Source organism: Podarcis bocagei (assembly GCF_964188305.1).
Source record: "Podarcis bocagei genome assembly, chromosome: 7".
NCBI classification, from domain to species: Eukaryota; Metazoa; Chordata; class Lepidosauria; order Squamata; family Lacertidae; genus Podarcis; species Podarcis bocagei.
The window spans coordinates 20,561,097-20,586,840 of record NC_138132.1 but is presented as its reverse complement, the minus strand read 5'-3'; the positions used below and the strand labels follow the sequence as shown (position 1 = coordinate 20,586,840).

Here is a 25,744-nt window from a genome sequence, read left to right as displayed (position 1 = left end):
CTACGCTGCCTCCCCAAAACTGCAGGTTAGCAGAGATTTTTTTTCTCTTGGGGGCTGCTGAGGAAGACACCCCTGGACTCCCAGGTTGCCACTACGTTTGCCTTCAGTTAAGCTGGCCCTGAAACAGCTTGATGAATAACAGGGAAGAGGCTGTACCAGGCATAAGAAGCAGCAGAAAGCACAGAGGAGACAAAGGAGATAAACAGGAAAGGAGCTTGCAAGGAAAGACAACAGAAAGATAAAGGGAGTGGAGAGGGGAGATCTCTTGTACCTTCCTCCCTTTTGCTTATTTTTTGATTACAGGAAGTCCAAAAGTCATGTAGCAAACAGCCATAACTTTTAGCTCACTGGAATTCTGGTTTCAGAAATTTAACTTTGCATTGCCCATACGGGTTTCAAAAACTCATATTCTCAGCCTTTGCTGGGTAGGAAAAAAAATGCTTTCTTGCTTAAAATGTTTATCAGAGATTCTCAGGAGTTCTACCAGAAACTGACCCGAACCCACATCTTTCATTTCATTTTTTGCTCAGCCCTTGCTCCAAGGAGCTCAGGGCAGCAAACATGGCCCCCTTTCCCCATGTTATTCTCACAACAACACTGTGAGGTAGAGCTTAGGCTGAGACACAATGAATAAAGGCTCAAAGCCATCCAGTGAGATTTATGGCTGCGTGGAGAGTTGAACTGGATGTCCTGGGCTAAACAGAGAAATTCTAGGCATGTTGGCTTGATGTTAAGTCCCAAAGCATTCAATAGATCTTACTCTCTTTTAAAATATGTCTAAGATTGCTGCCTAATACTTTAGCCGCTTTGCTGCTCTGTATATGCAGGATTCTTCCCCAGTACCAGATTCCACACTGGAGTTCACAGAGTCCAAGCACACAGAGAACTTGAATTATAAAGCCTGATTCTTACAGGTGATGGGGGTAAGGCATTTACCCATGTAAGCATGTCATGTGCAGTCAGTTACATTTAAATGCACACATACATGGAGTGGAACATCCATGTACAATGTGAAGCATTCATGTGCATCTACATGACATTGGGCACGTGCTGGACAAATGTGTCCTGTATATTAACATGCCCAGATTTGTAGTCAGTGCAGAGTGCAAGGGAGTCTGGGTAATAAGGTCTCCAAGGAAAAAACAAAAAGATATTTAACAGAGGGGGTGATAACAATGGGGGGAGAAGTAAGAGTTTGAACTAGAAAAGGACAAGTTAATGCAATTTTTTTTAAAAAAACACCTCATACTTTCACCTACAAAAGGGAGCTGCTTAAAGTGGCTTACAAATGAAAGGAACAATTATCTTATTGTTAAAAATTAATTTAATGGTGAAAGGATCACAGGCTATGAAGGACTTGCTCACAAATTCATTGACAGCTGCACGAATTATTATAGCCAGGAAGTGGAAGGGGCAAGCAGAATATAAAATGGAAGAATGGTAATAAAGAGGTGTGGGGTATAGCTATTAATGATAAATTAAAATGTGACATTAGGGTAAGACGGGGAATACGCAGGAGAAATGATTTTGAGGAGATACGGAGGGTGTTTGTAGAATTTGTACTGTTAAAATGTAAAGGGGTCAAACCATTGCAAGAGGTGCTGACATTCTGGGAGGTTGGCTAGTTACAGTGGAATGGTCTAGGTGGGTGGGGTGCACATTTTTATTCTTATTTATTTATGATTGATACTTTGTCAAAAAATATTTTTTTATATATAAAAAAGAATGTATAAAATGTACATAAATGTATAAAATATAAATAAAAGATTGAAAATAAAAAACAAAACAAAAACTAATTTAACAAAACAAAAAAGAAGCAAAAAGCCCAAAGAGTGGGGCCATTCGAGGGAGGCAATGGCATCCAACCAGGTAAAGGTACAGGTAAAGGTAAAAGGTACAGAACAGCATCCCTGAGTAGGTCCCCACCCAACTCATCCCCTCCTCCTCTATATGCTTTTCCTTACCTGGGGATTATCAGTCTGCACAGCAGTCAGGTAGCTCTCTAGTGCTGCCCTTCGATTATCGTTGAGCAGGGCCACCACACGGGCCAAATGAGTCTCAACCAGCCGCTGTCGCTCTCGAGACACCTGCTCCTCCAGCGTCTGAAGGATGGACTGGAAGTGCTGGGTCAGCCAAGAGAAAAGGTGAGATGGTCATGAAGTTAATGTATCTGCTGGGGCCAAAGGGTGATGGTCTGGGAACATCTGGTGCTGCATAGCATGGCTGAAGTTAAGCAGATGTGCAATCCCTCCCACGCTGCCCCCTTCAACACCTGATGTTGAGTTTTGGGAGGGTGGGAGGAGCAAGCCACCTGTCAATCATGTGAAATAACAATTGCGTGATGTGATTGACATGTGGGTAGCTATGCCCACCTGTCAAAATTGGCCCATGGGGTGGGGGCAGAAGCAAAAAAGATTCCCCACGGGTTAGTGTGGGTTTTTTTGGGAGGTTGTAGGAGGGGTTAGACTGATGGAGGCCCCAGCAAACACATCTACACAGACAAAACATGAAGTTAATTCATATGCTTTCTTCCATAAAATAGCAGTTTGGGAACGGGGGAGATAAATGACGCCATTTCAAAATAAAAAAAATATAGACATTCCAAAATCAGCATTCAAAAATGTAAAAATTACAAAAGGAGCCAAAAGTAGCAACGAAAGAAACTTAAAAATGTGTTATTTTAAACGAGTTTTAATTTATTTTGGGAATTTGTATCCTACCCTTCCAACAAATTCCCAGCGCAGCTGGCATTTTTAATACTGGCATGAAAAATACCCCCCAAGCATTTAAAAGCATAGAAACAATCTGTCCAAGATGTAAAACAATTTCCAGACCAGCATCATCATTAAAGAAAAACACCTAGGAAAAAGTAAGCTGGGATAGTTTTTTTTTTTTTTAAAGCCATTTAAAAAGTCTCAATCAAAAGCTCCATTCACATTTTGGTAGGTAAAGGGTTCCATAGCTGTGGGGCCATCACTGAAAAGTCCTTTGGTATGCCCACTAATGTGATTTGATTTTACTGACAAAGCGTCTCCAGAGCTGATCTCAATACAATCCTTCTCCAGTCCTCACCTCATTGAGTGCCTGACGATCAGTCTTGGGCAGGTTTTTTGCTTGGTTGTCTGCCTCGGCCCACTCCTTCATCACCTGTTGAATTGAAACAAAGCAATGAGGTGCGGATGATGCTCCCACAAAAAGGCGCACATCTCTTCCTGGCACAAACCCTGACCCCGTGATGCACTTCCTATTGAGTCCTCTCAGCCTCCATCTCCAGTATCGCTTGTCAGGCTTGAAGGCATGAATTTTATATATATATATATATATATATATATATGCTTTCGTAGATTTTCACGGGTACAGGAATGCAGGTTTTGGTGTCTTCGGGTATCTTCCCGTGTAAGAGTTGGGGTGTCTAGGCGACGTTTCGACGAGGTCTCACTCGTCATCTTCAGGCTGGTGCTTTCGGCTTCTTGTTACTAGAACAGAGCAGGATCTCAGTGTTTGAGTTCCTATAAATACTGTTGAGGGGGTGTGGTGTATAGCCTCCAACGTTCTGGGCAGAGAGGAAGTTCCCAGGTTATTGTGCCTTTTCTTCTTTTGTTCATTAATTACTTGAGGGATATCTTGAGTGATTTCTTGAGTGATATTCTGAGTACCACTTAGGAGGGTCATTAGGTGTGGATTAGTTGCTAAAGCTTTCGTGTCTTGACCTCTTGAGCTTGTGAAGAGTTTTTCTGAGAAGATGGCTGTACTGCACTTAGTTGTGCTCTGGCTTGGCTTCGTGTATAGGGGTGAGCTGTGGTTTTGTGCCCTGTGCCAGCCAGATCTGTGTAGGGATTGCAGGGGGGTGCAGCATCCGGAGGTGCCACTATGGTTTGGCTACTGGATGGTGTCTGTAATTTATCTGTGGAGAGGGTCTGGGTTTGGGTCTGTTGTGGTTGATTGGAGATGGCGTTCTGTGTGCCTCTGGTTCTGGTGTCGGTTTTTGTGGGGAGGGCTAATTTCCAGATGTCTGGCAGGCGGGACGTGTCGTCACGCTTGTTCATGTTGTGAGGGTGTTTCTCTATCTCGATGGCTTCCATGATTATTCTCTTGTGGTGATGTTCCATGTTAAAGAGCAATTTGGAATCTGCAAAATTAATTTCGTGTCCTGTCTCTTTACCAACACATGAAAGAAACAGGACACGAAATTAATTTTGCAGATTCCAAATTGCTCTTTAACATGGAACATCACCACAAGAGAATAATCATGGAAGCCATCGAGATAGAGAAACACCCTCACAACATGAACAAGCGTGACGACACGTCCCGCCTGCCAGACATCTGGAAAATAGCCCTCCCCACAAAAACCGACACCAGAACCAGAGGCACACAGAACGCCATCTCCAATCAACCACACCAGACCCAAACCCAGACCCTCTCCACAGATAAATTACAGACACCATCCAGTAGCCAAACCATAGTGGCACCTCCGGATGCTGCACCCCCCTGCAATCCCTACACAGATCTGGCTGGCACAGGGCACAAAACCACAGCTCGCCCCTATAAACGAAGCCAAGCCAGAGCACAACTAAGTGCAGTACAGCCATCTTCTCAGAAAAACTCTTCACTAGCTCAAGAGGTCAAGACACGAAAGCTTTAGCAACTAATCCACACCTAATGACCCTCCTAAGTGGTACTCAGAATATCACTCAAGAAATCACTCAAGATATCCCTCAAGTAATTAATGAACAAAAGAAGAAAAGGCACAATAACCTGGGAACTTCCTCTCTGCCCAGAACGTTGGAGGCTATACACCACACCCCCCCAACAGTATTTATAGGAACTCAAACACTGAGATCCTGCTCTGTTCCAGTAACAAGAAGCCGAAAGCACCAGCCTGAAGATGACGAGTGAGACCTCGTCGAAACGTCGCCTAGACACCCCAACTCTTACACGGGAAGACACCCGAAGACACCAAAACCTGCATTCCTGTACCCGTGAAAATCTACGAAAGCAAATATATATATATATATATATATATATTATTTATTAAGTTTTCACAAATTTTAAAAACACATACAATACGCACAATACAAAGATATACATACAATAACAAACACGTATAATTTCAACTCCTTTTTTTCTTAAACTTACTTCATCGACTTCCCCATACCTCCCCTTTCTGCATTCCAATTCCCAAAGTTATTTCAGCAAATCCTTCTCATGAATTTTATATATTGGATATTGCTGTTTCGTATAGAGCAGGCACGTCCAACTTCCAAGAGGGTTTTTTTGGGGGGGGGGCACTCAGGGTCCTGCAATAGACCAGGATCGACCAGGGACACCCTGCAATCAACTGGTTGGACATCCCTGGTATAGAGTAAATTCAACATTTAGAGATGGAATTATGGGCAGGTGTCGCAGGTGACCGTTTGGAGCCCCTGCCACAGACTCTCTCCTATTCACTCAGCAGCCAAAACAAAACAATCAGCTCATCTTCACTTGTAAAGCTGGCCTACATGACAGGCATTGTGTTAACACTTGGTTTGTCTTATTCATGGGGAAAATTTACAACATCAAAGCCTATTCGGCAAGATGTGCCTCTGAGCGATTGTGATCAAATCCGCACATGCAAATTTATCATCTTATGCGACGAGGACAAATTGTGCCTTCTAAGTTGCGAAACAGGCTACCGATGCATTGAAGACGTTCACAATTTAAGCAAGGGGAAGTGTGTTTCACCCCTCGCTTGGGGTGACAGTTACTCTAGAGCTGCACCCCCCCATCACCTCATTGATCTGTCTCATACGCCGTTCCTCCAAGTCCATCTTGGCACGCAGGAAGTTGGCGTGTTCATTCCCATCTCCGGGCATTTCGAAATAAACGTCCACTCCGTCGGTGGGGCGAGGGGTGGGGGCCACTGCAAACACAGGAAGTGAGTTACACAAGGCGACATGCCTCGGCCCTCCCACCCACACAAAACATGCCCCGCAGGACAGGGGGCTCCCCACTCAGGCAAGGCATCAATATACTCCCTTCTCCAACCTTCTAGATGCCATTGAACTCCAGTTCCCATCAGCCCCAGCATGATGGGAGTCATAGTCCAAAAACCTCTGGAGGACGCCATGTTGGCAAAGGCTGTAATATTGCCTCACATGGCATAACGGATCCAACCCCCCCTTATTTTTCAGTTGCTGTTTCAATAATAGTGTTTCACAGATTGTAACTGTTTTATACATTATTTGTTGATTATTTTATATGATTTATGCTGTACAGACAACTCCCAGTTTATGAAGGGGTTACGTTCCAAGGCACTGTGTATTTAAGTGAAATCGCATATATTTCAAACAACGTTGAAAAAGCCTGCAAACACCTCGTTCCGCCACTGCCCCATTCTGCCCTTTTTTGTGACTTTTTTTGGCCACTTCCAGGTTCAGCATGATGTGCGCATGCATGGTAGTGCATGTATTGGACGTGCCTAAAACGGTCGCTGCCTGTTTTTGTGATGTTCTACCATGTTGTTTCTTACTCTTTGTAAGCCGCTTTGAGATCCATTTGAATGAAAATCTAAACAATACATTAAATTGAATCCAACCCCACCTCTTACTAAAACTGTACAGGACAAAAAAACCGCTGAATTCTCAGCTCCCCTTGGCTCCTCACAGACTGAGGCGGGAGTGCCCCCTTGTGCCCCACCCCCAAGCTGTGTCGGCTGAGGGACGCACTGGCTCACTGTGTCTGCCCCTTTGTGTCAGGAAGAGCCAGGTTCCGAGCTGCCTCTAGAACAGGCGCCCCATTGTGAGGAGGGCGAGTAGGAGACGTGACCAGGAGAAGCAGCTGAGCATTTCCGTCTTGTCTCACCACCCCTTGTAGCTGCTTGCTGGCTCCATGCGCCCCTCCTTTCATGTGCTAACATCTACAGCAGGGATTCCATGAACTTCGCCCTTCAGATGTGCCCTGAATGGGAACACTGACTTCACCCACTCTCAGAAAAATAAAGTACGGCTAGGTTCAGGTTCCATTTCTTGAGATAAGCATCTTCATTAGGCCTCTCTCTCTTCATTAGGCCTCTCTCATCCTTGCTTTTTATAAGACAGATCAACAGGGCCTCCCAGAAAGGTGAGGGAAAGGATGGAGGAGGATGGAGCTCCTTCTCCTCCGTCCTGCTACTCTAAACAGGCAAGTGAGGAAGAGCAGGTGAGGAACCTGTAGCCCTTCAGATGCTGTTGGACTACAACTCCCATCAACCCTGTCTATTGGCCACACTCACAGGGGCTGATGGGAGTTGGAGCCCAACAACATCTGGTGGTCCACAGCTTCACCATCCCGGCTCCAGCCGCTAGCCCTGCCCTGTCCTCCAGAGCTTACCTTTGATATCCTCTTCGGTGGTCTGCGTGGTGGTCGTGATGGTAGTCTGGGTGATGCTGTCGTCATAGTAACCCGGCTCCACAAAATAGTCATCCCAGGCAGCAGGGAAAGGGTCGGGGTCAGGGGCACTATCTCCAGGGCTCTCCTCCTCGTCGTCCTCGTCCTCCTCCACCTCTTCATCTTCATCCAGGTCCCCTTCCTCCTCCATTTCCAGGCTCTCTTCCTCCGTTGGGATGCGTCCTGTTGGAACCTTGTTGCTAAAGAAAGAACCATCCGGTCAGGAGACTGCACAATAGATACTTAAAGGAAAGAGTGTGCATTTTTGGGGGGCCTTTCTGGCAAGGGGGAAACTGTGTGGGGAACACCTTGCAGAACATCTGAAGCAGTGTGAATGCCACCTGGGTGGAAGCAAATAGGGCCTTGAATTTTGCACAATTAAAAACCTGAATTAAAATAAATTCAGATTTTGTGGGGGGTGGGGAATATATGGCAATTTGCCAACATGGATCCTCTTAAGCTCCAAAGTGTCCCATACTGCATGCCAACAACATTAAGGGGCGAGTGGCAAGTGGAACTTGGGGTCGTTTGCTCACCTGTGGAGGGCCTCCTCTCTCAGATGGGAAAGGGTCTGGGGTGCCTCAGTGGCTTGTTCCAGCCTGAGAGCTGTGGGGCGTGCAGGGCAGCACACATATTCGACCCCACGGAAGCGGTCTGCCCCACAGGGCAACAGCATGCCATAGCTGTGAAGCTCCAACTCCTCACCGCTGCAGGCCTGGGAATGGGAGATGAACAATGTCAGAATGCTGCTAAGTCACTCATTGGCTCAGTTCAGACATCACGCCAAAGCATGATTTGTGCTAGCCATTGTGCTTTGAACCTGTGCTACGGTTTGAGCTTCAAGATGTACAGCAAGCAAGCCATGGTTCGCAGCCACTTGTCTCCTTTCATTTTCTATCTGCTCAACACACACCTTCACCCCTCTCACCATGGGGCAGCAGCCTCTTTTAAGGCAGAACAATGACCCTAACTGTGGTTTGTGACTTCAGATGCCGCAGCAAACCGTGGTTAGTACAAACCATGGTTTGCAAACCACCCCCCAGTTCGTTGTTTGGATATTCTTATTTGGCAGGTTTCACAGAACATGGTTTGTAAATTGGCATAAATAGACAGACCTTGTACCAACCCATGGTTTGGCATTATGTTTGAATGCAACCAATTCTCACTGTGAGGTTGGTGAACTTTACATTTAAAAGAAAATTAAAATTCTGCACCAAAGTATCTCAAAACTCTGTTACGAGGAATACCAAACAAATCATGCAACTTGTAGACCTTTTGCAAATTAAACACATCTACATGATTTCTCCTGCTGTGCATGATATATTCTACACTTTAAAACTGGTTTTCCTAATTTATCCCACTTTCTGCTACTCCAGAGTGGAGCAGGGCAAAGAAGAAATAACACAGGGACCTGAAACCTCATCTCTCAGCTAGAAACCTTATCCCGCAGCCATTCTTGTTTCTGAGATTTTGGCAGACACTGATTGCACCGTGCCAACATTATTTTCATACTCATGAGGTCTAAAACCTTTTTTTTATAAAGGAAACCTATGTTTTTTTGGAAGCCCTCCTATCTTATTTTACTCCTCAGATTAAGAACATAACCCATAAAGACCTCGTCCTCCATTTATTAACTGCAGTGAGATTAGTGACTGCAAAAAAAGGGGAAAACTTTAAAAAGCCTGGATTTCACAAGTATTGGACATTGTGCATATGGACAAATTAACTAATTCACAAAAGGAATAACCGCCTTGGGGTGGGGAGAAAGACTCACACCTTCTCAACGACATGGTATCCTTTTATTGACTTGGTTAAGAGAACCAGACAGGGTTTTCACCCTCCATTGATTTACGGAACTTTATGGCTACTTTCATTTGGCTGCCTTTCTTGGAACACATAAAACTACAACCATCAGCTCCTATTTTTTCTTTCTTTTCTGTATGCCTACTAAGCTCTGTATTCCTTGTATGGATATGTTTTGTAACTTGAAATTAAAAAGTAGCAAAAACCCCCACACTATTTTAAAAAAGGAAGCTAAATTCCATAGTTCTTTTCTGTGCTATTGAGAAATTGCCACACACACACACACACACACACACACACACACACACACACTTATACCATACCAAGAGTGGGCAGCCTTTTTGCGCCCAAGGACCACATGGTAGTGGGTAGGATCAAGACCTGGCCAGGCCTACTATCTCCCTTGTCCCCCATTCACAAATGCACCCAGTTCACACAAACTCTCCCCTTTAACACTTATCTGACACACAGACTCACAATCCGAGACACCCACATTCCCTCCGTGTTCCCCTCCACTCACACACAACACAACAACTGCCAAGCTCTGCAGGAACTTCCATGTTTCCTCTGCTCCCCAGCCCAAAAAGAAAGTCAGCGGTAAAAATGACTTGCTTGACATGATGTAGAGTATTATTATTATTATTAATTTATTTTACTTCTATACTTCCCTATACCCCAAGGTCTCAGGGTATTTTCACATGAAAAATCACTTACATAAAATCAAAACAAAAACCAGATTAAACCCCCTCCTGAAAAGATCCAGCATTTTAAACAGGGTATAGGATGTCAGGTCAGGTAAAGGCCTGGTTGAAGAGGAATGTTTTTGCCTGGTGCCTAAAGGTGTATAGTGAAGGCACCAGGCGGACTTCCCTGGGGAGAGCATTCCACAGACAGGGAGCCACAGCAGAGAAGGCCCGTTCTTGTGTTGCCACCCTCCAGACCTCTCGAAGAGGAGGCACACGAAGAAGGGCCTCAGAAGATGATCTCAGGGTCCAATAGGTTCATATGGGAAGAGGCGGTCCTTAAGGTATTGCGGTCCTGAGCCATTTAAGGCTTTATAGGTCAAAACCAGCACTTTGAATTGGGCCCAGAAATTAATCGTAGGTTGCATTATATCACGGTCATCCTCCAGGGACATTTAATAGGAAACTTGGGAGGTTAAAAGTTATCATTGCTAGCATCCTACTTTGGGAGGAAGCGGCGAGGGTTATCAAAAACCAGCCTGTAACTGTGGCACACTCTCTCAACATCCCTTAAAGCACTGTTTCCCAAACTGGGGCCTCCAGCTGTTTTTGGACTACAACTCCCATCATGCCAAGCTAGCAGGACCAGTGGTCAGGGATGATGGGAACTGTAGTCTAGAAACAACAACCAGAGACCCAAATTTGGGAAAACACTGTTTTAAAGAGTCTTGGCAGCCTCTTCACTTTCAGCAGAGCTTGCCTTAAAGCAGGGGTAGAGACTTGTTTTCAAGTCCCTGGAGAAAGGGAAAAAGGGCAGGCGGAGGGTATGTGAAAATGGGCAGAGCGTCGGAAGGGGGAGTTTTCTACAAGCCACCAACTGAGAGCTTGGGCAAGAGTGATCTGCCCTTCCCAAGGCAGCCCACTCAGCGGTGGGGAAAAGAGAGAGAGGAAAGGGGAGGCTGGCAGATCGCTCCTGAGGGAATGCGACCCTCAACTGGAAAAACGAAGGTTTCCCACCCTCACTATCTGCTACTTTCCCTTCGCTAAGATGCTGCCAGTTGCTCACCTCTTTGCCCACGTTGTGCCAGTATAAGTAGGTCTCGCACGAATCCATTTTTTCTTGGTGCAGGAATTTGCACTTGTCGGGCACGAGGAGAGCTTCGCTCACAAATTCACCCACTAGAGAAGGGAGAGAAGGAGGCAGCGTTACAATTTATGACTTTTTTAAAAAATCCCACCCATCCTTGAAAGAGTTCAAGGCAGCGTGCATGGCCCATTTTATCCTCACCACAACCCTGCGAGGTAGAAAGGTAGGAGAGAGTGAAAGATTCAAGGTCGTGAAGCTTACTGTGTTGGTTAAGTGGGGATTTAAACCCGAGTCTTCCCAAGAATAGGGATGCGGGTGGCGCTGTGGGTTAAACCACAGAGCCTAGGACTTGCCGATCGGAAGGTCGGCGGTTCGAATCCCCGCAACGGGGTGAGCTCCTGTTGCTCGGTCCCAGCTCTTGCCAACCTAGCAGTTTGAAAGCACGTCAAAGTGCAAGTAGATAAATAGGTACCGCTCCAGCGGGAAGGTAAATGGCGTTTCTGTGCGCTGTACTGGTTCGCCAGAAGTGGCTTAGTCATGCTGGCCACATGACCCAGAAGCTGTATGCCAGCTCCCTCAGCCAATAAAGCGAGATGAACGCCGCAACCCCAGAGTCGGTCATGACTGCACCTAATGGTCAGGGGTCCCTTTACCTTCCCCAAAACCAAAAATGATAGAGTTGTAGAGTTGGAGGGTCAATCTACTCCAAATCCCTGCAATGCAGGAATAAGCAGCTGTCACTTATGGGGATCGAACCTGCAACCTTGCTAACCCAAGCTTCCCCAACCTGGTGCCCCCAGATGTTTTGGACTACTACTCTCATCCGCCCCAGCCGGCAATGGTAAGAGATGATGGGTGCTGCAAGTCCAACAACATCTGGGGATCCAAGGTTGGGAAAGGCTGCTGTTGGTAGAGCATGGGACTCTTAATCTCAGGTCCGTGGGTTCAAGCCCCACGTTGGGTAAAAGATCCCTGCATTGCAGGGGGTTGGACTGGATGACCCTCGTGGTCCCTTGCAACTCTATGATGGACAAATAGTCTGAATCTTCTATAAGCCAGCTTCCTAGATAGCAAGCTTCTCATGCAGTCATGCAGCTTACAGCTGGTCCATACAAAGTTCTCATCAGCCCCAGCTAGCATGGCTAATGCTAAATGGAGGGCACCAGGTTGGGGAACGTTGCCCTTAGCACTGCAACACACTGGTGCTTACTCCTTCTATTTCCCAGCACATTTCTGAGCACAACTCAAAGTGCAAGTGCTGGCCTTTAGGGCTTTGTATGTACTGGGAAATAGGCCCTGTTTACCTGAAGGAGCATCTCCAACCCCATTGCTTAGCCTGGACATTGAGGTTCAGCTCTGAGGGCCTTCTGGCAGTTTCCTCACTGCAAGAAATGAGGTTACAGGGAACCCGGTAGAGGGTCTTCTCGGTGGTGGTGCCCACCTGGTGGGATGCCCTCCCATCAAAAGTCAAGGAGATAAAGAACTAGACAACCTTTAGAAGACACCAGAAGGCAGCCCTGTATAGGGATGTTTGATGTTTTGTTTTGTTTTTGAATATGCTGGAAGCCGCCCAGAGTGTCTGGGGCAACCCAGTTACATGGGTGGGGTAGAAAATATAACAACAACAACAGCAGCAGCTCAGTAGGAAAGCACTTGCTTTACAAGCAGAGAGGCAATGATCTGCAGGGTCTAGACCAGGAATGGGAAACCTCTGGTGTTCTCCATGCTGATCAGCTTCCATCAGCCCCTGTCAGTTTAGCCAGGGATGATGAGAAGCGAGGTCCAACCACACCTGGAAAGCCACAGCTTCTCCAGCCCTGGTCTACACAAAATACAGCAAGCGCAGCTCTCATGCCAACTCCCTGCGGCTGTTCCTCATCTGGCACTTACCCAGACACTGATAGGGCACCACAATGTGCTGGTGGCCTTTGCATTTGGGCCTCCCCTTCTTGCACCAGTTGTCGATCGTGACAGGCTGGGTGCCCTCCACGGCGTTGGTGATCTGCAACTCGGGATATACCTGCAGGTGGTGCATAGAAGAGGCACACAGATCACAGCAGGGAAGGGGAGACAGGGAGAGGGAGGGGACACAAGAGCTTTTGATCCTTACAATGCATCAAAGAACAATGGCACATGCATACACTTCCTCCTCCTCCCTCTGAAGGAGCGTCTTAAAGTGGCATACCTGGAGTTCCTAAGTACAGCGGTGGCCCTACTATGAGGCAGAGGGAGGCAGCTGCCTCAAGCGATAGGTGCTGAGGGGCAGAAAGCAATAGTGTGGTGTTGGGAGGGCCATCTGTGCATGATAGGTGGCCTGTTCTGAACCCCGTAAGCTAGCCTGACGCCTTCAGGTGGGGTAGAGGATGCTGCCCTGTTGGTGGTGTTGACGCCAGCTTCAACTGCAAGTCTTCTCTGGCATGTTTTTGTACAATGAAGGGGAGAGGGTGTCAACTTGTCCTTTGCCCCAGGCAGCCTTGACTGAGCTGAGCTCCTCCAGATCGCACTCTGGGCTCAGATTCCATGTTCAAGGCACAGAGGTGGGTGGGTGGGTTGCAAGCACAAACAAGAAAAATCCCATTTCTCAAACAAGAGCAGGGTGAACCTGAAGGGACGGCCAGCTCAAAACTTTGGTGCCTGAGGTGGAAAATGGCATCCTTCTGCCAATGTGTCTCGTATATACCTGCCAGGACACCAAAAACCTTTTCAGAAGACATTTTCTGGATATTCCTGCCAAATGCGGCAAGACCAGTGGCCACAAGAGACAGTGACTTTTCAGTGGTGGCTCCTGGCTAAGGAATGCCTTCCTCACTTGTTCATTGCATTGTGCTCTTGTCAGCACCAAGCGAAGACCTTTATATTTCCCCAGTTTCTCTCTCCAGTTTCAGAACTTTTAAAAACAGTTCTTTACGCTATTGCTGTTTCTCTTGCTGTATATAATTTTATTTATTTAAACAATTTATATACTGCTCAACTACAGCAGTCTCTAAGCATTTTGCAAGCTTTACAATCAAATGACAATAAAAAAGCTTGCTGGAATTTTTAAAAAGTCTTCAGTAGATGCCGGAGGTTTGGTTCCGGGGCGGGGGGGGGGGAGGACTGGGCCCGTAGTATTAAACGCATGGCTCCGGGTGGATATTGTGAATTTATCTTTTATTTGTGAACTGCACAGAGGACTTTTTGTTAACTGCAGGTAGAAAATCCGCCGATGTGGCATTACACAACTCTGGTTTGTTTGAACAACAGTTGTGCTGGAGACTAGATAGAGCCCTATGGACCACCTCTCTCTCCCCTCTGCAAACACTTTGGCACCCGCAAAGGAACTCTGAAATCTGCCTCCTCTTCTTTGCTGTAGGACCACCCTTGGGAAAGGCATAGAGCTGCAGTGTTTCTTCCAGGGCAAGGATGGCTATGGAGGTCCTTTTCTGCTTGCTTCCCCCTTACATCATTTGGCTGGGCTAATTTGTTTGCGCCTTTTGACTTAAATCGCCACTTAATGGTCCGTTTATTACAATACAACGGCATACGTAAGGCACTTTGAATACTTGAGCATAAATGCAGATGTGGCGTTATTATCCCCATACTGCAGACAGGAATGCTGAGAGGGGGTGGCTGGGCTAGGGCCAGCTGATGATTTCATGGCAGCTGAGAGAGCTTAAACTTTGAGGAAGGGTCATAGCTCAGTGGTAGAGCATCTGCCTTGCATGCAGAACGTCCCAGGTTCGATCCCCAGGTAGGGCTGGGAATGTCCAAGTATGTACTGAGAGCATGCAGGCATCCTGCACCTTCTCTGCAAACAGAGTGCTTATTATGGTCTGGATTAACCAGGGGTAGTGGGAGGGAGGGATGACGCTCCCTTTTTACGGCAGGTAGTTGGACTTTCCTGATGCGCCAGTGGTACAATACTTGTCTTGGGTGGGGGGAGTGGCACTGCCAATAACATTCACAAACAGGGGGGCACTCGTATTTGATAGGGGCCTTGCCAAATGCATCTGTTTCGGCACGGGAGAGAGAAGTCCTAACCAAAGCAGGAGGGCACACAGCTTGGTACGTGAGATACAGACAAATAGAAAGTCTGGTGCCAATGCTTCTGGATGCTTGTGTACCTGAGGGGCTGTCTATCAATGCATTTTGACATGGAGTGGGGACCTCTGACGGTCCTTATATACCCCACTGATTCCAACAACCAGCACCCGTGTGGTTTTGTTGGTGTAGGACCTGGACAGGTAAAAGGTAAAGGTAAAGGGACCCCTGACCATTAGGTCCAGTCGTGACCAACTCTGGGGTTGCGGCGCTCATCTCGCTTTATTGGCCAAGGGAGCTGGCGTACAGCTTCCGGGTCATGTGGCCAGCATGACTAAGCTGCTTCTGGAGAACCAGAGCAGCACACGGAAACACCGTTTACCTTCCCGCCGGAGCGGTACCTATTTATCTACTTGCACTTTGAGGTGCTTTCGAACTGCTAGGTTGGCAGGAGCAGGGACCGAGCAACGGGAGCTCACTCCGTCACGGGGATTTGAACCGCTGACCTTCTGATCAGCAAGTCCTAGGCTCTGTGGTTTAACCCACAGTGCCACCCACGACAACTGGGGTTCAAATCCCCATTCATCCCACTGGGAGAGCTTGGGCCAGAGACCAACTCTCAGCCTGACCTACCTCACAGGCTTGCTGTGAGGAAAACATGAGGGAAGGGGGAAATCGTGCATGCCACTCTTGGAGGAAAAGTGGGACGTAAAGATAACAGCACATAAAAGATACCAAAAAACATCACTTTCAGCGCTCATGCCCCCAGGCACCTCAGCATATAGGGAATGGCAGTGGGCAAAGGGACATCATTCTAGAAGTGAGCTCATTTATTATTTTCTTGCTCAGTAGGTTTATAGGCCATCCAATAAGCATTGTATACATGGAATGCCCAGGTAGCTAGACAGCCAGGTAACTGACCTGTTTGGTTTCACTGATGAATCTATTCCTGGTGCATGTGTGTGGTTCTTTGTGTACATTTATGACTTAGCAGGTGATGGGAAATATGTCTGCCTGAAACCCTGGATAGCTGCTACCAAGCTAGCTGGACGAAAAGTCTCAGCAGATATAAGGCAAGTTCCTAACCACATCAAATAGCCTTGGGTCATTTCTCTGGACCCAGTTATAGAATAGAAATGGGGTTCAATGGATTGAGCTGGTAGACCAGTGATTCCCAAACTTGGGCCGCCAGCTGTTTTTGAACTACAGTTCCTATCTTCCCTGACCATTTGTCCTGCTAGCTAGGGATGGTGGGAGTTGTAGTCCAAAAACAGCTGGAACCCAAGTTTGGGAAACGCTGTGGATGACAAAGACAGGGACAGCCAAGGTTAGATTCACAATGGTGTGTGTGTGTGTGTGTCTAGACTCCTGTGCAGGGCTAAGCATATGGTTCAGGGTGAATTGAAGCAGAATTGGAAGGTGGAGATGGGACAAGGCAAAAAGGAGAAGGAGGACTCGAGGGAGCACTGGGCGTGGAAGAGGAGCAGGCGAGTGCTTGATACCTCTTGGCAGTAGCTCCGGATCTCCTCACTGGTGTGGAAGCAGGTGTTGGTGCCGAAGGCGTCAGGCTCCCAGCGCCCTGTCTGTACATTGAGATGCAGGACCAGCTTCCCACAGAACATGGCCACTTGGGGAGTCCCGAGTGCCGGGCCAAGGGCTGCCCCCATCCCCTGCAACACACAAAGGGAAGAGAGGAGTGATAAGACGGCCACGTTCTGCAAAAACACCAGACACACGTTTGGATCACGTTGAACAGTCTCCTCCTGGCAGGGCACCTCCCAGAGCTAGCAGGGAAGGGTGTTCCCCGGCCACATCACTCCCATGACCCCCCACGAAGCCTCGCATCTTCGCATCTACCTGCCCTTTTGCTGTTTCCCTCCCCCCCATCTTTGTTTGCACCATCTCTCTGTCTCTCTCCGTCTTCTCCTCCTCAGCAACCGTGGGGATGTTGTTGCTGTGGCAACCGCTCCCCATGGAGTTGCCAGATCTTCTCTGTTGCCATGGAGACCAGCTCCCAGATGGAAATTAATACTGCATCACCAGCCCCTCCCTCAGCAGTTTCTCATCTTGGGCCCACTCCCACCAGGCAGCACCACCACCTCCCCCTTGTCTTCCTCGCTGCCCCCCACCGCTCCCAGCTCACCTTCCTTCCACTCCTTTTCTCTATTCCTTCATCTAGAATCTCGCTATGCTGCCATCCATCTCTGTCCAAATGCCATCTCCCCCCTCAGTTTCCTCCCTCTCTCCCATCTCAGTCAGTGTTTCTCACAGTGCCGCTTCACTGGGCCTCCACAGCTGGCACCCACTAGAGACACAAGGTTCGGGGTGAGCAGGGGCTTCCCCACCTATCATTCTCCTCTGTCTTGTGCTTGCCCCTCTACACTTCCACTAAGGGGCCCAGGCCTCTGAGGGCCACTGCAGCACCAGTGTGCCTGGTTCAGTGACAACAACGCTGTTTTCATAACTTTACCCGGCTGGACCAAAGGCACAAACAAGGCCTTATTCACCACAGTGCCCAAGGATGCAAGCCAGAAGGCGGCACTAGAAAGGGGGAGACAAGGCCCCAGCTAAACAAGCAACTCTAGGCTAAAGATAGATGGGTCTGTTAATTTCAGTTCCTCCCCCTTTTTTCTAATATTACGCTCAGTTATCCACATTTTCACATCAGTTCGCGAATTTGAAAGGTCCTCATGAAAATTGTCAACATTTTTGTGCCAATTCCTCCTAATGTATATGTGCTTTATGCAATTTTGCCTAATTCATGTTTGCAAGCAAAACACATTGTTTATGTTACTTCTGCTAGCATAGTATATTTTTACTCTCATATATACATTTTTGTACATATTGCATGGCTGGAGAGGTGCACTGCAAAATTCAGAGACACACGTGAATTTCGAGGGATAAAATCCTAGAATTGTAGAGTTGGAAGGGACCGTGAAGGTCATCTAATCCAATCCCTTGCAATGCAGGAATCTTTTGCCCAACGTGGGGCTCAAACCCACGACCCTGAGATTAAGAGTCTCATGCTCTACTGACTGAGCTATCTCAGCATGGTTGCATTTCAGTTTCTGTACTGCCTAAGAAAGCGAGAATTACAACACAAACTGAACTGAACTTTCTCCCCTGATTCCTAGCCACAGGTTCCTCACCCTTGACCTGAAACAGCCCAACATTTCCCCAACATTTTCCCGACAGAGCCAATTCAAAACAGCCAGGCAGAAATGTGGCACAACCTTCCACAAAACACCAACATTCACAACAGGGAATTCATTTATTTCTGTGTCAAAAAAAAATTGTCTCCATGCAGAAAGCCAATACATTAGTGTGTTTGCTAGGCATCCTAGACTCACCCTTCAAACATAGCTATTTTACACCCACCACAGAATTTATAAGACGTGCAAGTCCATTTTTAATTTAAAAGCAAAACAACCGAACTAAAAGGGGGCATTTAATTAATAAAACATTTGGTAATTGCAAACTGAACTGAATCTCTTCCCACTTTCCTAGCTAAGGCCATAGCAATAACATGTCTGGAAGGAATCAGAGGGATGCAGCCAGCTAAGTCGTACTCAGAGTAATCCCACTGAAATGAATGGGCGCGCGATATTACGATTTATTAACTTACATATTGGTTCCAAAATGGCTTCTAAGCAGTTTCCAAGCACAAAATTCCTTACAAAATTCGTACGTAATCGAAATGCACAATGAAGTCGGCCATGCCCGTTCATTTCAATAGGTCTACTCCGGGTAGGACTAGCATAAGATACAACCCATAGGAAGTCCGAATCCGGAGAGACAAATTGCAAGCAGTGCTGGCTGCAGGCCAAGGATGGGGGCCAGCCTGTGAAAGGGCTACAGACACATAGAGTTTGTTTTAAGTGTGGGTGTAGCAAGAGCAAACACAGCACTTGAAGGACAAGTGTAAAGAGGAGCTGCAGGAGGAGGATGAGTGTGGGGGGCCTGTGGTGCTAGTGGCGGGGGCGGGTGGGAGAGGAGATGGGGGGAAAGCAAAGATGGCTTTGGTTCCGGCTAGGAGAACCAGCGGTGGAGCTGCAAAAAGACTTCCCTGCCACTCCCACTTCCCCTGCAGTCTCCGCTCTGCCTGGATTGAACTAAGGATCTCAGTTTTCCTGCTCTTGGGAGGAGGGAGAAGGTGACAGCTTAAGGCGAGGGAGGGAGATTAGGAAGACCTGCTCTGCAATCCCCCCAAGAGATGGGGGGATGGACAGTGCAACCAGGAACACACGTCAGGTACATACGGGGCCTGCACTTTCCCTCCAAGCTGGTGGCGGGTGGCGGGGGGGGGGGGCATAGAACAGTCAACTGTTTGTGTGTGTGTGTGTGTGTGTGCGTGTGTGCAAGGGGGAGGACAATGGAGAAGTGAGGCTTGGATTAAGTTGGATCCCGTGGCTAAGCTGTTGCTCTGAGCGATTAAGCAGCTGCTGCAATTTGGTTGCAGGCTGACCTCCCTGCAGGCCGGGGTGGAGTGGGGTTAGGCATCAAAAACAAAAAGGGGGGTGCAGAAAAAAAGGAGAGGCCTGAGTCATCACCCCCCCCATCCAATCAGCACCCTGACCAAGAATCGGGGGGGTGCGTGCGCATACACACAGCAGCATCAATGACAGGTGAACGACAACAAAGAGGTAGCCGGGAAATGGAAGCCAGAGCGGCACGGAAGTGGTTAATTGGCACCGGGATTAATAAGTGCAGCGCTAATCCCCCCTCCTGCTCCCCCCACAAGCACTTAGTGAGATGAGATAGAGAGGAGAGGAAGCATCCACCTGCTTCCCCCCTCCCCCCTCCAACACAGGATCTGCGGGGGGAGTGTGTGTGTGTTAGGGACCCAGCAGAAAAAAAGCCACAGTCTGCTGGCTCTCCCCAACTTTACGTTGCAGGAGGAAACTATGCAGGGTTAAAAGAGGGATGCAGCCTAAGAGAGGCAGAAGTGCGGGGGGGGGGGGTAAAAAGGAAGGGAGATGGAAAAGGCTTATGTTTTCTCTCTGCCTCCCTCAAAGCTGCAGCTCGCCCTGCGTCCCATCCCTCCTGAGCTGATTCAGGCTGCTCAGAGCATCACAGCACCAGCTAACTCTGTGAGATGGAGGAAGAGCGGGCCGGGAGCCAAGCGAGAAGCAGAGGGGTGAGAGGTGGAAGAATTGAGGCTCCTTTTTGCTCCTGCTGTCCTGTGGAGCAGCAGGCACCTCAGGAAGCACCCCAAATTTATGGGGAACCTCGCCCATATAAAGACGATGGATTTTGCAAGTCTCTGCAGAAATGCAGGCTTGTGAAAGGACCCCGTTCCCTTGTCCAGTGGAAGAGGGTGGCAAGTCCGCCCACCCACCAAGCCTTGCTTGGCACCACACACTTGAAGTAGATAAGTCAAAACACACCACTGCAAAAAAGGTGAATGGTCGCTAGCGGGAGGGTGACGTTTTCTACACGGCACGTTTTGGGTTTAAGGCCTAACAGAACCTTCATGAAGGGTATGGAGCCTTCTCTGTGATTATATGGCCACAACCCCCATTGAGACCAGGAGGAGATGAATACGGCAACTGGATGAGTCCTTCTAGCCCTCTTGGTAGGTTGTGGCGCATGCAGAAGGGACAAGTAGAAGATTAGAAATAGCTTTCATTTCTAATACCGCATGCTATGTTCGGATTTAGGAACAATGGCAACTCAACTGCATTTACAACAGGAATTCCTCTGTGGGCTTTTACCACTGCCGTCCCACTTCAAGCAAGCCACAAATTGCCCGAGCTGCAGACAGTTCTCTTCTCTCAAGGAAAACAAAGAACAGCTCATCACAAGTCTCCCAGCTGCTGTGAAGTAGAAACAGGGGACACCTAAGGGAGATGTGGGCTGGGCCTTGCGAAGCAGAACGCTTTGGGTTCCACCCCTGCTGACCCCATCCTCAATATGATGGGGAGGGCAAAGGGTGTCAGGCCCATCCAGTCTTCTTCCTAACTGAAGAGATCGTAGAATCTTCTTGCTGGAACACAAAGATCATGGCTCTGTCTAGACCAATGTTTTGTCTCCAACCATAACTAGTTCGCTGCCTTGGACAGTTATAAGTTGGGCATGAGACCACAAGACAGGGCTTTTGGCTTCTCCAGGAGCTTCTCTACTGGAAGATGCCCTACCAAGAGATGTGAAGGTCTGGAAAATAACTAGGGGGTGGATCTGGGTTTTCTCCCTGCATTTTTGGTGGGGAAGAACAGTGTGTGTGTGTGTGTGTGTGTGTGTGTGTGTGTTTTATAGGGATGGGAATCTGGGGAACAGGTTTTTCCTTAATTTTCCTTGTTTCTTTCCTGGGCCTTCACATCTCTGGCATGACTTCCAGAGGTGTACCACCCCCAACACCTTGCTGGGGAAGGAGAAGTGGGGAGAGTGTTGTTGCACTCATGCCCTGCATGTGGACTTCCTAGGCATGTGTTTGGCCACTGAGAGAAAAGGAGGCTGGGCAAGATGAGGTGTTAAATCTGGTCCAGCAGAGGACCTTCTCACAGAGGTGCTCTATTTAGCCAACAGGTAGGGCCTGCAGAAAAATGTTGCAGTAGGAAGCACTCCTGTTCAGGGCTCAAGCCAGCTAGCCATGCCTACTTCAAGGTACTCCATTCCATTCCATTCTCTCTTCCTGCTGCCTCCCCCCCAATACTCTACCTTTTATGTTGACAGAGCAAGCTAAAGTCTCATTAGATTGCTTAGGTTCCCCCATTTGTTGTCCTTCTCTAGCCTGCTAGGACCACAAAGCTTGCCAGTCTGTATATTAGATATGGAGATGATAGAAGGTAGGTCTGTCTGAAACTAGCAGCTGTCACCATCACAAGAACACACGAAGAACCACAGTTCCCATGGGCTTTCTTGCTTTCTGATCAGAAAGGAGCCAAGTTCTGTATTGAGAACACAGGATCTTAGCGCTGACCGAGACCCATTTGGGAAGGAATAATTTTTATCTCATGCTTCCCACCAAGAAACAGCACATGATGACTCTACTGCCATTATTCACCTGCTCTCAGAGGGGTGGAAGTATCCTGAGATCTGGGAGGGTACAAGCAAGTATGGCCAGTTGGTTTTCTTTTGCCAGCTAGGCTCTTCAGCACTGACAACCTCACCACCATGGCAAACACAGATGGTGCTTCTCCGGCGCAATGTGCCAACCCATGGCCAAAAGCCATTTCCCCCCACAGAGCAAAGCAAGAAAGGAGTAGAGAGCAAAGTCTTCCCCATCCCCTCCACCGCCCCAACACATGCACCACGAGGAATTTGCATCCAAACCAAGGCTTTGGATGGGGGTCTTGTGCTACATAGGACCAAGAATGGTGCAGGACCAGGAAGTTGCTTCTGCATCTTATCTCAGTGAGCTAAGGGTGGGAGGCAGGACTTGGCGGGGGCTCCTTAGAGTCAGAAACACCTGCAGCCTTCCATCAAAGGGTTACAACAAGGTCCTAAAGAGAGCCAGGGAGGATGAAGAGCAGGCCTGCAGCTTTGGCCTGGGAGCGGAAAGGCAGCAGAGTGGGCAACAATCAAGACCAAAACCACATCTGACATGGAATAACTGCAATTTCAGCTCCTGGGTTTTTTTGTTTTTTTATGGGGGGCTCCAGATTTAATTTGAGTAGAAATGGTGGGGGCAATGCTGGCCCTAGGCCTAAGCATCCTCCCTATCTCCCTCCCCCCCGGTCAGTGAGCTAACCCCCCACCTCAGTGGGTCCAAGGGGGTCTCTTGCCAGGGGAAGGGGGCCCTCAGCAGATGCTTGAGCAATGCCAATTCTTGATAGGGAAGATATGGCACAGTCTAGGCTTGATGTTGCGAGTGGAGGAGGGAGACCATCCTGCGCTCCACAGAAGATGGCAGGTTGACAGCCCAGATGGAGGACTGCAATCATCACCAGGCATGGCTTGGCCCACCAGCCTCTCCCTCTGCTGTGCATATGAGAGACAGACAGACTCTCTCTGCAGGCCCCATCGCATCATTTCAAAACAAGTCTCTTTTGGTACTTCCCCTGAGCTCAGAAAGGCCACCATCTGCTTAACCCTCATTGCTGTGCTAGATGGGACAGATAACAGGACGATTCCCTGGCTTCCAAGCCATGGGGCTGAGGGGCTGTGAAGTTCACCTGGAGGAATGTGCCCCCCCCACCTGCAGTTGGTCAGTGGGATTTGGGTTGCATGCACACCATACATTCAAAGCACATTTCCCCCACTCCCCGCACCAGAAGAATCCTGGGAAACGTAGTTGGCTTAGAACTGTAGATCTGGAGAGGGAAAACTACAATTCCCATGATTATGTTTAAATGTAAGGTCCGTATGCAGCTTTGCTCACAGGCAAGCAAAAACAAAACAGAGAGGAGTGCCAATCCGGAGAGAAGAGCCGCACTCCCCAAAGGAGCCCAAGGGCCCCTTGAAAAAATGCCCCACTGGCTTTGAAACAAGGGGGCCCTGCAGCCCCGCCCCCAAATGTCTCTTTCCCACTCCGGAGGCAAAAGGTGAGACGTCTGGGGTCCAGAGGAGGTCTCAGGGAGGAGGCCACGCCACACCGGCCTCTCTTCTCGCTTTGGGGACACCCCGTCTCCCAAGCAGATGAAGTGGGTGGGTGTCGATCCCCGCCCCCGCCCCCCAAGGCCTCCTATCTCCAGATGGAATCTGGGCAGGGCGAGCAAACAGCAAAACAGATGCCCTCTTCTCCTTGGAACAGGCACTAGGCGCGCAGGCAGAGAGGGGGGGCGGCTGCTGGGCTTCCCCCCTCCCTGCCCAGTCCTTTGCCTGGCCATCACCTACGACGTCGCCTCCTCCAGCCGCTACCCTCCTTGCTAGCCAGCCAGTCTGCCTGCCCGCCCGCCCGCTCTCCCTCCAGGCGCAGGTTTCCCGATAAGCGCCTCCTTCCTTAGCCTCTTAACCGGGAGGAGATCCGAGGGGATCAAGGGGTCTCTCCCCTGTGCCAGTGACCTTGGGCAGCCCGCCCCGGACACCTTGAGCGCGCCATCCTCGTCCGGCAGTCCCCTCCTCCTGCGCTCCAAAGAGACACCTCGTCGAGGCTGGGCAATAAAAGCCCCCGCAAGCTCCCCGGGCGCAGCCGCCACCCAGGAGGCTCTCCTTTCCTCCCTCTCGCCTGCCCCACCCATCCACCCTCTCGGCGGGCTCACCTGGGTGTTGGCTGCGCCTCCGGGCCCCAGGCAAGAAGCCAGCAAGAGCAACGGCGCCAGCAAGCAGCGCGCAGCGACGGCGCATCCCGCCGCCCTAGCCATGGCTCGCTCGCTCGCTCGCTCTCCCTTTCAGCCGACGCTGCGGCCGCTTCTCCTGCGGCGCCCGGGAGCTTCCCGCCTCCTTCTGGCGGCGCGGCCAAGGGGGAACCCGGGATGGGTGGCGGCGCTGGGGGAGATCCTAGGGCTTGGGGGTCGCCTCCCTGCGCGCGCTTGCACCAGCTCAAGCGGTGCTGTTGCTGCTGCTGCTGCTGCTGCGGCGCCGTCGGTTCCCAGCTGGGCTGTGACAGGAGGAGCTGGCCCCGCTGCTGCTGCTGCTGCTGCCACCGCCTGCTCCTCCTCTTTCCCCGCCGCCGCTGCGGCTGCAGCGCTTCTCCCTGGCCCCTCCTCCTTGCCCCTCCCGCCGCTCTGCCTGCAGCCACAATAGCTGCGACGTAGCGCCCAGCAGGGCGGAGCCAGAGTCGCAGCAGCCTGGGGGCGGGGCTCGCTGGCCGCTTGCAGACGGAGGCGGTGGGCGGGGAGCCTTCGCGGCTGCCCCTTTTCCAAGCAAGAGAGTGGGGCGGGGGGAGGCTAGGGTGTCCCGTCCCCGCCGTCGAACCTGGTCGCCGTGCGCTCTTCTTCCCAGCCGGAAAACGCCCTTCGCCCCTTGGATCCGAGGTGCCTGGAGGAAAGGCGGCGGGATTGCGGAGAGAGGCGAGGGAGGGGCCTGAGGCGACCATGGAGAGGGTTTCTGGTAGAAGGGAATGGTACTCTGTCCATGCTTAGGGGCGGTCTCGCTCTAAGCTGCAGTTCAGAGACACCACTTACCCTGGAGCAAGGCCCATTCAGTTCAATGGGATTTATTTCCCAGTAGGATGGGGTTGTTAATTAGACAGTGGGTGCGGCGCAAGGAGAGCTCTTCTTGATGAGCCTTTGGGTGATGTCCGAAAGTCCCTTAGTGATGCGCTTAGGTAGTTTTAGACTCTGGACTTTATGGTCCCATGCCCCAGCTTTTGATGACAATGTGGAACTTTGCTTCCTTCCTGCTTGGAGACTGGTGGGGCCATGCCCCCGATACTGTTTGTTCATAGCAGTCAGAGGGGCAGGAGGCAACTGCCCCCTTTGTGAGTTCACATGAATGCCTAACTAGTGCTCCCCCCACAAGCCCTCTTCAGACATCCAAAAAACCTTGTTTTTGCATTTATAGCACACCTTTCCTCCAAATAACTCCAGGAGAAGCACACAGTTCTCTCCCTTCCGCATTTTATCCTCACAAGCCTGTGAGGTAGGTTAGGCAGAGAGAGCACGACTGGCCCAAGGGGTACCAGTGAGCTACATGGCTGTGGGGGGTGGGGTGGGTTTGAACCCTGGTCTCCCATGCCCCAGCCCAGCACACTAACCTGTTGCAGGGACAGTGAGGTGCATGATCTTGCTTCACCAATCCCATTCACAGCTTCTGAACATCCCAAAGAGCCTTTTCCCTTCTGTTCTCCTTTGAATTGAGAGACTCCTGTCGCTCAGATGAGTTCAGAGCAGGTAGAAGTTCCCCATCATCTGGACTTCCCTAG

The 25,744-nt window shown here is 49.5% G+C and overlaps 1 protein-coding gene across 2 annotated transcripts in view; it reads right to left on the bottom strand.

Moving 5' to 3' along the window:
• The window catches only part of APLP1 (amyloid beta precursor like protein 1), a 50,535-nt gene extending 26,027 nt beyond the window's left edge, over positions 1-24,508 (bottom strand). For both annotated transcript variants that reach the window (XM_081203528.1, XM_081203529.1), the window contains exons 1-9: positions 24,141-24,508; positions 16,503-16,670; positions 12,871-13,000; positions 10,960-11,072; positions 7,944-8,122; positions 7,351-7,607; positions 5,772-5,902; positions 3,073-3,147; positions 1,965-2,123 (exon numbers count right to left, since the gene is read on the bottom strand). In XM_081203528.1, the coding sequence (XP_081059654.1) occupies positions 1,965-2,123; positions 3,073-3,147; positions 5,772-5,902; positions 7,351-7,607; positions 7,944-8,122; positions 10,960-11,072; positions 12,871-13,000; positions 16,503-16,670; positions 24,141-24,242 (1,314 nt within the window). In that variant the 5' untranslated portion in view covers positions 24,243-24,508. The remainder of the gene's footprint in view (positions 1-1,964; positions 2,124-3,072; positions 3,148-5,771; positions 5,903-7,350; positions 7,608-7,943; positions 8,123-10,959; positions 11,073-12,870; positions 13,001-16,502; positions 16,671-24,140) is intronic.
• Between the last annotated feature and the right edge of the window lie 1,236 nt (positions 24,509-25,744).